Source organism: Rhinolophus sinicus, chromosome 2, assembly GCF_057876585.1.
Source record: "Rhinolophus sinicus isolate RSI-liver-muscle chromosome 2, RSI-T2T, whole genome shotgun sequence".
Classification (NCBI taxonomy): Eukaryota; Metazoa; Chordata; class Mammalia; order Chiroptera; family Rhinolophidae; genus Rhinolophus; species Rhinolophus sinicus.
In genome coordinates, this window is record NC_142502.1 from 64,406,458 (window position 1) to 64,419,206 (window position 12,749).

General features: G+C 43.0%; 1 protein-coding gene across 1 annotated transcript in view; it reads right to left on the bottom strand.

Moving 5' to 3' along the window:
- Positions 1 to 221: 221 nt before the first annotated feature.
- Positions 222 to 12,749, bottom strand: part of NT5E (5'-nucleotidase ecto) — a 55,404-nt gene continuing 42,876 nt past the window's right edge. The window contains exons 5-9 of the mRNA XM_019743248.3: positions 12,359 to 12,513; positions 10,851 to 10,956; positions 9,736 to 9,885; positions 8,430 to 8,630; positions 222 to 2,196 (exon numbers count right to left, since the gene is read on the bottom strand). Of these exons, the coding sequence (XP_019598807.1) occupies positions 2,033 to 2,196; positions 8,430 to 8,630; positions 9,736 to 9,885; positions 10,851 to 10,956; positions 12,359 to 12,513 (776 nt within the window). The 3' untranslated portion in view covers positions 222 to 2,032. The remainder of the gene's footprint in view (positions 2,197 to 8,429; positions 8,631 to 9,735; positions 9,886 to 10,850; positions 10,957 to 12,358; positions 12,514 to 12,749) is intronic.

Sequence of the window (12,749 nt, forward strand, 5' to 3'; positions counted from 1 at the left end):
GTTACTTAAAATATTCTTTATTTACTCTTCTTGCCTATCTGAAAATTAGATTCATTTTTCTTTTCATTTTTTGGGTGAGAAGGAGGATAGGGAGGGTTAGCCGATGGCAAGCAGCTGATGACCAAGGGAAATGATGTCAGTGATTAACTGTCAGTTTTCCTTCAGTCGTATTATCTTGGTTATAGGTATTTGCTTGAAAGAAGGAATAACTACCAAAGACAAAGAGCGTATCTTCAGTTTTATTGCTTGGAATCTACAATTGCAAAGTGTTTTGAGGTCATTTCTTAAACCACTGCATAATACATGCATACATATTTAGAAAACTTACAAAACTATTTAAAAAGTTGTTCTCCAATAGGATTTTTCCTAGTTTACTAGGCCAAGCATAAAAAATATACCCAAATGCACCTTTCTCTAATTTTCCTTACAAGCTTATTGACATTTGTTTATTTATAGCTAATCTGTATATTCATTCAACTGAGGGAATTATTTTACTGTAACAGCCTTTATACAGAGGTTATGAAATTTAAAAGTATATTTTGTATCGAGTACTTAATATTTGTAAACATTAAGAAACCAACATACACCCTCTCCAAACCTCTAGCTGCTGTTTGCTCACTGTTTTTTAAAGTGAAATTTCCCATTTCTTGTTGGATCATTTATGCAACGCTGAGAAGGTTCACATGGTCTCACTACCACCTTAAGCAAGTGTTTGTTCTTTGGGCATAAATCCTCTCATCAGTCTGGGTATTTCCTGAGCACCCCACTCAGAGGGGCCACCCGGAAGGAGTTCTCATATCTGTACTTGAGAATGACTTAGGGGTGATTATTCAGATTTGATGGCAAACAGGACTTCAAAATTCTGTTGTATATCATTTTTAAAAACCTCTTGTCTCCCCTCTAGGTTTCCCTTAAGTGGGGGAGGTGAGTGTGTGTGTGTGGGGCGACTAGAATAAGTATAGTGCTGGCACATGCTGGGAGGGACAGGTGCAGGTTTTGAATTCATCTTGTCTGAGGTTCTCTTCTCATGACATCTTCACATTAGGAAGAAGGGAGGAAAGAGCATAGAGGCAGAATTGACGGACTCTCATAAAATTATTAACAGCTAATACCACAAGTCAGGCACTGTGCTGTTACTCCTTAGCACATATATGTTTAACAAATCTAAATGTCTTTTAGCTCTTTCTCTTCTATAATGTAAATCAACCCTGGGTGCCCTCTTCTTCCCTTTCTTCCTGCCCTTTGACTTGCAGTCTCTGGCCTTTCCTATTACCTCACTCATCAGAGACACATGGGTGGTGCAAGAGAGAATGCTGCCCTTTGTGTAGTCCATTAAATTTACTACAACAGCAGGAGCTAAAAAGGGAAAAACAAAAAAAAACAAAAAAACACAGAAAAACAAAGATTTGTCCTCTATGAACTTGGGGCTATTGAAGAGACCCTCAAGTATCTTTCTGAACTGCAACTGGATAGAGTTGAAAGAGCACCGGACTTGAGGTCAGAAGACCTAGGTCCAAGTCTTGGATCTGTAACTTTTAGCTGTGTGGCCTTAAACAAGTCAACCCTTTCTGAGCTTTAGTTTCCTCATCTGTCACATGAGAAAAACAACACCTGTCTTGCCCACCAAAGAAAGTGATGAGCAGCAAGTAAGATAATGTGCTTAAAACTCCCTTGTAAATAATAACGTTCTATGTAAACATAAATAGTTTGGTGGATTAGAATGGATATAAAGGAGAAAAATGATTTCTGTGGTTTAAAATTGTTAACAAAATTTTATTAAAATTTGCATATGTAAACTAAAGATGGTTGGCCTTCCCCTCATAGGGCCCCTTTTAAATTTTCTTCCTGTGTGTTCACTAAGTTGATCCTGAGTGATCATGCCAGTGTCTTCATTTACAACCCTCTAAGCTCGGCTTCTCGGAGCCTTTTAGGACGGTCTGTGCCCTTACAAAGCCAGTTCCTCAAAGGCAGGCTTGAATCTCATTTGAGAAAAAATGCAGTTCTACACATTAATGGCAAAGAGAGTTTTTGGCTATTGGTATAAAACAATGATAATTGCCAAAAATGAGAGAAATATTAGCGAAAAACTTCCATGGCAATGACTTCCTGCAGAAAACATGATCCGACCTTCAATTCCTGTATAAATTACTTTCAATTTTGAGATGTATTGAGAAACCACGCTGATATCTTCGTCACCTAGAAAAATAAAGACATTATTTTAACTACAGAAAAAGTATCAGCAGTAAGAGAGGAGGAAACCAAATGTATTTCTCTAAAGTCCTTTGTAATTATAAGAGGGAAGATATTCCTTTCATACGCAGAGATAAAGTGTCACAGAAGATAAGAACAGTGGTGATCGTAAGTGCAAAGAACTTGGTTCCTTTTTTGTGTTATAGGTGTAAAATGTGCCTGGGGTTCAATAGTAGGTAATTGAGGTCTCAGCTCTGAGATGACTCAAGAAAAAGGTTGTTGACATCATTGCCTTGAAACCACTCCAGAACAAGGGCATTAGGGAACTGGATCAAGAACAATTACTTGAGACATAACAGTAGCTTTCTTTTGCTTGCCTGCTCCAGAATCATTTTCACATAATTGCTGGAAAGACAATGGAGACTTCATTTCCAAAAAGGAGGAGAGCTGATAAAAAAATACTAATTGCCTGTAGCTACTACAAGAAACCCATAGGGACCTGACAACTTTATTTTAAAAATACCACTCTACAAATCATATATCTGATAAGGGGTTAATATTAAAAATATATAAAGAATTCATACAACTCAGAAAAAAAACCCCACAAAAATGGGCAGAGGAGCTGAATAGACATTTATTCAAAGAAGACATACAGATGGCGAACAGACAAAAGAAAAGACGCTCAACATCACTAATCATGAAATGCAAATAAAAAACCATAGCGAGACATCACCTCACATATGTTATAATTGCTGTCATCAAAAAGAAAAGAAATAACAAGTGTTGGTGAAGATGTGGAGGAAAGGGAACCCTTGTGCATTGTTGGTGGGAATATAAAGTGGTACAGCCACTGTGGAAAACAGTATGGAGGTTCTTCAAAAAATTAAAAATAGAGTTAATATATAACCCAGCAATTCCACTTCTGGGTATTTATCCAAAGAAAATTAAAACACTTAAGTCAGAAAAATATGCACCCCCATGTACATTGCAGCATTTTCAGTAGCCAAGATAAGGAAGCAACCTACATGTCCATCAATGGATAAATGAATAAAGAGCTTGTGGTATATACACATACACAGCCATAAAAACAGAATGAAATCTTGCCATTTGGGAAAACACAGGTGGATCTTGAGGGCATTATGCAAAGTGAAGTAAGTCAAAAAAGAGAGATACACTATGATTTCATTTATATGTAGAATTCAACAACAACAAAACCAACCTAATAGATACAGAGAACAGGTTGGTGGTTACCAGAGGCACAGGGGTGAGGGATGGGAGAAATGGGTGAAGGGGATCAACAGGTATAAGCTTCCAGTATAAAATAAAGAAGTCCTGGGGATGTAATGTATAGCATGGCAAATACAGTTATTATTCTACTTACTATATAGTGTTGTATATTTGCGAGTTGCTATTAGATTTTTTTCTCATTTTTCATTTTTTTAAATATTTTTATTAAAAACTATAGCTAACACACAATATTGTATTAGCTTTAGGGGTACACCATAGTTGTTCAACATTTATACACCTAAAGAAGTGATCACCATGATAAATTCAGCAACCATCTGACACTACTATGCTATCACAATAGTATTGACTATATTCCCCATGCTGTACGTTACATCCCCATGACTTGTTTTATACCTGGAAATTTGAACCTCTTATTCCCCTCCCCTGACTAGTGTAGTACTCACCTGGCACTATACATAGCTATTAACATATTATGACTATATTCTTTATGCTGTACATCCTCATGACTATATGTAACTACCAATTTGTACTTCACCTTTTTCTCCCTGTTCCCCAACGCCCTCCTATCTTTCACCCCAATAAACCTAGTACCCATGTGACACTAGATTTACTACCATATTACTGATTATATTTCTTCTGCTATACCCTACATTCCCATGACTACTTTGTAACAACCAATTTGTACTTCTTAATCCCTTTCAATTTTTCACCCACCCTCTCAACCCTCCTCCCATCTGGCAACCATCAAAATGTTCTTTGTGTCTATGACTGTGTTTCTGTTTTGTTTGTTTATTTTGTTCTTCAGATTCCACATATAAGTGAAATCACATTGTATCTGTCTTTCTCTGGCTGACATACTTCACTCAGCACAATACCCTCCAGGTCCATCCATGCCTCTGCAGATGGCAAGAATCCATTCCCTTCCATGGCTGAGAAGTATTCCATTGTATATATGTACCACCTGCTCTTTATCCATTCTTCCATCGATGGACTCCCAGGTTGTCTCCACATGTTGGCCATTGTAAACAATGCTGCAATGAACATATGGATGCACACGTCCCCTTGAAGGAGCATTTTGGGTTTCTTTGGATAAATACCCAGAAGTGCGATTACTGGGTCCTTCTCGCCTTTTGTTATAGTCTTTGTTTTAAAGTCCATTTTGTCTGGTATAAGTATTGCTACCCCAGGTTTTTTTTGTGTTTTTCCATTTCCATTTTCATGGCATATCTTTTTCTATCCCTTTAGTTTGTGTGTGTCTTTCAATCGGAAGTGAGTCTCTTGTAGGCAGCACATGTAAGGGTTTTGTTTTCTTATTCATTCAGCCACCCTATGTTTTTGATTGAAGCATTTAATCCATTTACATTGAAAGTAATTGTTGATAGATATGTAGCTATTGCCATTTCATTATTCATAATTTCTATTTCTTTTTCGTCTTAAAGAAGGCTCTCTAACATTCTTTGTAATACTGGTTTGGTGATGATGAACTCCTTTAGCTTTTTCTTGTCTGGGAAGCTCTTTATCTGTCCTTTGATTTTAAATGATAGCCTTGCTGGGTAGAGTAGTCTTGATTGTAGATCATTGCTTTTCATCATGTTGAATATTTTGTGCTAAACCCTTCTGGCCTGCAAAGTTTCTGGTGAGGAATCAGCTGACAGTCTCATGGGAGCTCCCTTATAAGTTACTATTTGCCTTTCTCTTGTTGCTTTTAGGATTCTCTCTTTGTCTTTAACTGTTGCCATTTTAAATATAATGTGTCTTGGTGTGGGCCTGTTTGGATTCATCCTGTTTGGGACTCTGCTTCCTGGTATGTCTATTTCCTTTGCCTGGTTAGGGAAGTTTTCAGGCATCATTTCTTCAAATAGGTTTTCAATGCCCTGCTCTCTCTCTTCTCCTTCTGGTACCCCTATGATGAAAATGTTGGTACACTTGATATTGTCCCAGAGGCCCCTTAAACTCTCCTCATTGTTTTGGATTCTTTTTTTCTTTTGCTATTCTGATTGGTTGTTTTCTGCTACCTTGTCTTCCAAATCGTTGATTCAGTCCTCTGCTTCATTTAGTCTGTTGGTGATTCCTTCTTGTGCATTCTTCATTTATTGTATTCTTCAGTTCTGACTGGTTCTTTTTGTCGTTTGTTTGCTTGCTTGCTATCTCTTCGTTGAAGTTCTTACTAAGTTCCTTGAGCATCCTTATAACTAGTGTTTTGAACTCTGTCTCTGGTAAGTTGCTTGCCTCCCTGTCATTTAGTTCTTTTTCTGGATTTTTCTCCTGTTCTTTCATTTGGGATGCATTTCTTTGTTTCTTCATTTTGGCTGCCTCTCTCTTTGTTTCTCTGTGTTAGATTGATCTGCTACATCTCTTGCCATGTGCCTTATGTAGTAGGTGCTCTGGCACATTCTCCCCGGTCACCTGAGCCAGGTACTTCAGGAGTGTCCATTGTGTGGTTCGTGTGTGCCCTCCTGTTAAATTTGAGCCTTGATTGCTGTTGGCCATTAATGAGTGGGATTGATCATCAGGTGGACTGGCCTCATCCACAGCTTATGGGCTGCTGTGCTTAGGGTCTTACCACACGGAATGAGAGTCACCCCAGCAGGCTCTGGTATCTGTTCAGACCACCCTTTAGGTGTTCTAACTTGTGGGGCTAACTCAGCACTGCTCTGCTGTGGTCTGTAGCCAACCTCCAAGTATGTTGGTTCTGGGACCTTTTGGAAGGGGCTCTGGTGCAGGCCCAGGTCAGCCACTGCCTGTGACCAGTCAGGGCTACCTGGTGGGAGCTACAAAGTGATCCACAGTTGGTTGCTGCCTGTGCTGGACCTGGAGGCATGTGGGAGAAGCCGTGCTGGGAACCGAGGATGGTTGCCACTGGTACTGGGTCTGGGGTAGCTCCCAGACACACCAAGGCCTGCTGCCACCTGCTGCTGGGTGTCGGCTCCAGTAAGGTTCAGCCACAAATAAAGCCTTGTGCAGTATGGAGTTGGGTGTGGTGGGGTACCAGTGAGTTAGCAGGGAGGAGCAGCAGAGCTCACCAGGCCACTCAGATTCAGAGTTGGCTATAAGCATGGGGGAGGGCTCTACACAGGAAAGATGGCACCTGACTGCTGGCTGCACAGCGGGAGAATCCTACATGATGAAATTGCTGACCGTCCTCCATGCCACTCCTTGAGGCCACACACCTGTCTACCCCCCATATGCCTCTGAAGCTCCCCGAGTCACTGTTCCTTCTCTGGAGCCTGTGAGTGAATCTGTGCATGAGCCGTTTAATAAGAGGCTGCCTGGGTTTCCTGCAGCCTTCTGTCCCACCCAGAGGTTGGAATCCTCACTGTTTTTCACAGCCAGATGTTGGGACTCCTTTCCCAGCACCAGTACCCAGTACTCCTGGTTGGGAAGCCTGGTGTGAAGCCTTGCTCCTCCATGGGGAACCTCTGTGGCTGAGATATCCCTCCCAATTTTCATCTGCTACATGGATGTTTGGGGCCAGCCTGTTTTGTATCTTTGCCCCTCCTACCAGTCTCGTCATGGCTTCTTTATATCCTTAGTTATAAACTTCTGTTCAGCTAGACTTCAGATGGTTCTCCAGGTGATTGTTGTATAATTTAGTTGTAATTTTGATGTGTTTATGGCATGAGGAAAGCACAGAGTATATCTACTCTGTCATCTTGGATCATTGCCCCAAGAGCAGATTTTAAAAGTCTTCATCACAAGAAAAACTAAGGTGATGGATGTTAAGTAGACTTATTGTGGTGATCATTTCACAATGTATACGAATATTGAATCATTATGTTGTACACTTGAAACTAATGTTGTATATCAATTATAATCTCAATAGTAAAATATCATTCTAATATTTAAAAAAGAACTCATCTCTGCAGTGGTTCTCACCCTTGGGTATACATTAGAATCACTGGAAGAAAATTTTGCCCCAACACAATTAAATTAGAATCTCTTAAGAGTTGGGGCCAAGGTACTGGTATTTAATTTAAAATGCTCCCCTAATGATTTTAATATATAGCCAGGGTTGAGGACTCTTAGGCCCAAGGCTTCCTCAGCCTTCTGTATGAGTTCTGTCTCTCCAACACCCATTAGTCTGGGTTTGGGTGTTGTACAGCCAATAGCCTCTGTCTCCTGTGGGGCTAAAGAGGACACTATTAAAGCCTCCCCTTCCATCTCCTATCATGGAATGGAAAGAAGCAGCCAGTGCCCTTTGCCCTGGCTCTGCTTTCTACCCTCCTTGGAGTATGCAGCTAAGATGGTAGGTCCACCATGATAAGGCTGAGGAGGAAGCTGGCTGAGTCCTATCCTGGTGATTCAGAGAAGCTGTGCATATATAATACATCTTGTAAGCACACTGTTTCTGCCATGGAGAAGAGGAAGGGGTAGTGTATTCTGTTAGTGGACTTTTAGCAACATGAGGTGGTTCTCAAATGGATTTTTAAAAGTGAAGCTGAGCTATAATGACCCTCAATACTGCCCAAAATATTGACTGGTGTCAAGTGTGGTTCCTGTAACTTGCTCCACCAACCCACTGTGTTGACATGGGGATCGGGGGGCATATCCCATCCACTCCTTGATCTATTCACACTAAAAGCTTCTTTAAGAAAGTTTAGATGATTTAATATGATAGTTTTCCACATCCAACCTAAAATTATAGAGGTGCATTTTTTCTGTTAAGTGCAAAAGTTGTATTTCAAAATTTAAATAGTACTTAAAAGAGTTTATATGTTTATATGTACTTAAAAGAGTTTTAAAACAGTTTTCATTTAAAAGTGTTTTTCCCCCCTGGACTTGGATGGATGGGTATGTGTGCTGGGAAGGGATAGGGCACATACTCCCCAATGCCATGCTGTTGTTTTCCAACAAAGAAGAGGGAGTCAGACCCCCAGGGTCAAGATCTGGTTTCTGGCTTCACCCCTCCTGGCATCATGAGTAGCTCTTTGGACCAGTTCTGTTGCTCTTGACTACTTATGGGATATGGAGAGGAGTCATGCTGTGCTTACCTGAATCATGTTGTAAGGCTTCGTCTTTTATTATCTGGTATCCATCTCCACCATTGGCAAGGAAGCTGGGGAGGATCACCTTGTATACCTCATCCATCTTGAGAGGCTCATAACTGGGCACTCGGCACTGGGTACAAACAACTTCTATTTTGACCACCCTATTCCCGGGCTTTTGGGAAAGATCATACACCACATGAATTCCTAGAAAAGAAATGAGTCTGTATATTTTCACTGGATCCAAAGGGAAATTTCTGTTTTCTAAGAGATTTTGGCCAAAATTTGGAATTGGGGCACTAGGCTTTGTTTTCATTTGGTTTGAGCTTGAGTGAAATTTCAGCAAGAGACGTGATGTGACATTGCAACTACACTTGGTTAGGTTTATCCTTGAGTCCACTGGGAGGTCTGAGAACCACTGGGAGGAAAATGGGCTCTGGCCCAGAATGGGCAAGGGGTGACTCTACAGGGAGAAACCACATCTTATAAAAATCCTGAGTGAATTGGTCCAGTAGCTTTGGAAAATGATAAATGGATGAGAGGTGCATAACATTTGTTAAAATTTAGAAAACTGCAAAATGGTAATAATTCGGGCTTGGGTGGCTTTCACAAAACATGCAACTTCCCTGTTATTCACTCTTTCCTGGAAAAATGCAGAATATATGGGTTACCCTACAGGCAGCAGGCTGGGGTCCCACCACCTCCTGCAGCCCCTCAAGCCCCACAGTGGGGTGTTTTGCAGCGGGAGGACTTGACAAAGCAATCACACCCATCAAGTGGGGCCCTCAATCTACAGTAAAAAAAAAAAAATGAGGCCAGAATATGGTTTCAGAGTCAAAGAAGAATTTTAACTTAAAGATTAATTCACTGGACTGTGGAATTATTGACAAAAGTGTTTCAGAAGTCCTTGGCAATTTGGGAAGAATTTATTTAGTTTTCACTGGAATCCATGAGATGAGCAGGGCAGGCTTTCTCACTGCATTCAGAGAGGTTGAAGACTTGCCCCAGGTCACAGTGGAACCAGAATCAGGTGTTCCAATGTGTCTACACCCCAGGCTGCCCCTCCCAGAAATCATCCATGTTAATGCTTTGGATATGCCCCAATCAGACGTGGCAAATATTGCTCATTGCCAGGGCCTTGGAACTTTAACTAGGACTTAATTTCTGCAGACTAGGAGTCCATGGCCATTAAAAGACTATGCATGGGTGTTGGGTCGTGGAAACCCCGAACAAGCCTGGCCACAGAGGTCCTGGTGAAGGAGCAGCTAAACCAACCAGCAGGAATCCCGTCTCACCTGGGAGGGTGACTTACCGCCCACCTGCAGGAACTCTCCAGTGGACTGGCCATAGCGGTGCACACTGTGCTCGAAGGCCTTCTTCAGTGTGGAGCCTTTCAATCGGACCACGTCAAAAGTGCCTCCAAAGGGTAACACAGCAGCTAGGTTCTCCCAGGTAATCGTGCCTGAGGGTAGTCACAGGTGAGGCAAGAAGGAAAACAGTTTGGGAATAAGCTTATGCCAAGACCAGTTTCCTTAGGACTAGTGAAGGAGGTGAGGAGTTGTGGGGCCATGGGAGGCTATTGGGGCACCATCAGCTGTGTCTAAGTGGTTCCTGTCACTTAGGGAGGGAACAGATTCAAGAGACCTCTGGCCATGCCCTCCACCACTGAGCAAGATGGCAGGAGCTTCTACATGGCTGTGGCTCCAGTTACCTGTGCCCTGCCCTGGATGTCCTGGCTTGAGGCTGGATCTTAAGTGGCTGTTAAGCATTACTTAGTTCCTCCAGACAGGCAGTATGTCCCTGCCGCCTGTCCCTGAGACAAGCTTGGGGCTCACACTAAGCTTGACTGGTTTTGACAGAATATCAGGGAAGACTGCAAGAGCGTCTTGAGTGTCTGTCTAGTTGGTTTATTTCACCATATGATATAATCCTGGATATCTGTAAATGCACTAAAAGAAAAAATTAATCCAGTAATACGTTTTGCAGCACAGAAGACAGTTTCGCCTTTCACTTTCCACATGTCAAGTTGGAGACTCAATATTTTGCAGGAATCAGCAGCAATTCCTATTTAGCTTTGTGAGTCAGAAGTTTAGATGAAGCTTGGGATCCACTAACGCTACCCCGCTGCCTCTGTGTGAGAACACACACTGAGAACACACAAGTGTGTGTGTGCCCTTTGGGCTGGGCACTGACTTGAGCAGCAGTTAACCTAAACGGAAGGAACCGACACTGGTACGTGGCTGGCAACGGAGATCAGCGGCGGCTGCCCGTGGGCGTGGCCAGAGAGAGAACGCGCGGTGCGGGGGCCCTGAGCCGGGGCCCTGAGCCGGGGCCCTGAGCCGGGGCCCTGAGCCGGGGCCCTGAGCCGGGGCCCTGAGCCGGGGCCCTGAGCCGGGGCCCTGAGCCGGGGCCCTGAGCCGGGCTTACCGTTGTTCCGCTCGTCGATGGGTGACCGAATGCCGCCTCCATTTAAAATGCACATGGACACGTGGTTCCAGGACAGGTCATCCAAGTGTCTAAGGTTGTTGTTAATCTGCAACGGTAGCGTGAATGTACATTACTTACTGTGGGTCTTCTTCCTTAGGATCAGTTCCGGGAAGTTGGTTATTTCCTGAAGAAACAAAGCTGCTTCCCTGCTCCTGTGTTCCCCAGAGATTTCTCAAGTCTAACTAGAACTCGTTTTATGCTCTGAGAAGCCAAACCGGGATTTTGTGACCAGTCCCATGTCAGACCCCGGAAAGCAAGTAGCTCTGCGCCCCCTCTCCTAAGACCCCGGTACTGTCAGGCGAATCCAGCCCTCGTGGTGCCAGGACAGGGCCTCCGCGCGCCACCACTCCTCCACGGCCGGCCTCCCAGGGCAGGCGCCACACTCGCTCCTGAAGGCAGGACTGAAACCCTTTGGACTCCAGGCCTCAGGCCAATAAGAACCCTGGCCTCCAGGTCTAGGTCCCCAGCCAGTTCCCAAGCTGGCAGTTTTAAAGGCACAGAGACAGCCTCCCGAAACTGGGGAGAATCCGTTTCATTCTTGCTTTTCTTTTGCAAAGTTTATGTTTAGTTACAGGAAAGAAAATGTATACATTCTCAATGGCAAAAAAAAATGCAGTGCAAAACCAAAACTTTTCTTACACTTGCCCTAGTCTCTTAACAGAGAGGTAAGCACTGCTTACAGTCTGGGGTGTTTCCTTAGAGACCTTTCTCTAAACATCCACATACTGGCTTGTCTTTAGCTACTTCTCTTGTAGCCTTGGTCGTGCCTTGGAAAGTGTGAATGCTGTCATGTACTTGGCAGACATTTATTGATGGTGGTTATGTCCCAGGCACTGTGCAGAGCACAGACCACGAAACAACGCCCCCTGGGCTTGTTGTGGGCTGAGTCACCTGGGAGACCTGGTTGAGCAGGGCCCCCATGGGGCTGCCACACGTCTGCCCACTGACAGGTGGACAGAGGGGTACTTTTCATGGGTGATTTGCTCAGCTGCAAGACTTAACTAGTATCATTATAAATGTGTGTTGTCATTCTCTGCTTGTGAAGGAGGTTCCAGTCACACAAGGCCTAGCTCTCTGGAGCCAAGAGGACAGACCAGTGAAACAGTGGCCACGTTAGGCCCATGCAGATGTGTTTTATCTTCTATGTCTACGTCTTCAGACTAGTAGAGTTGGTGTATTCAGATCATATCAAGGGAAAACAATATACAAAATTCAGGCATCCCAAAATGAACATCTTAAAATAAAGGCTTCAGTTCTTGCAAGTCAATAAAGTGATGGTCCCCTAGTCTAGGTGTGTACCTTCCCAGGATGCTCAGCATGAATCCATGCCAAGCTTTGGTCTGGCACTATGTTTCTTTCTAAATACTCTGTTTAACGATCAGGTTGTCCCTCCTGGCGTCTTTCTTCCCTTCCTGGGCCTAGCCCCTGCATCCCTGTGGACTACTCACCATAGCATCACAAATCAGGTTGCCCATGTTGCATTCTTTAAAGCGGCAGGATGGAGTGGTGCCATCCAAATAGACAATTGTTTTCCCCAATTCCTGGGAAGAATAATTATCTAACTTTTGCCGCCATTTGTCAATCTCTGCTTTTATACCTGGATCTAGAACAAACAAACAAACAAAAAAATCAGCTTGCATTTAAAGCAGAGCTCACATTGGCCTAGATTTTGAAGAAGGAATCAAACGTCATTTAGCCTAACTTTGGTGAGTATACATTTCTTTATCATATTTATGTACATTTTGGTTTTGACTGAAATTTCCTTAGGGACATCTATTCTGTTTCCTGGTAATAAGACCTGGAATGGATCTTAATTGAAAGACATGCTGAGTATCCGAA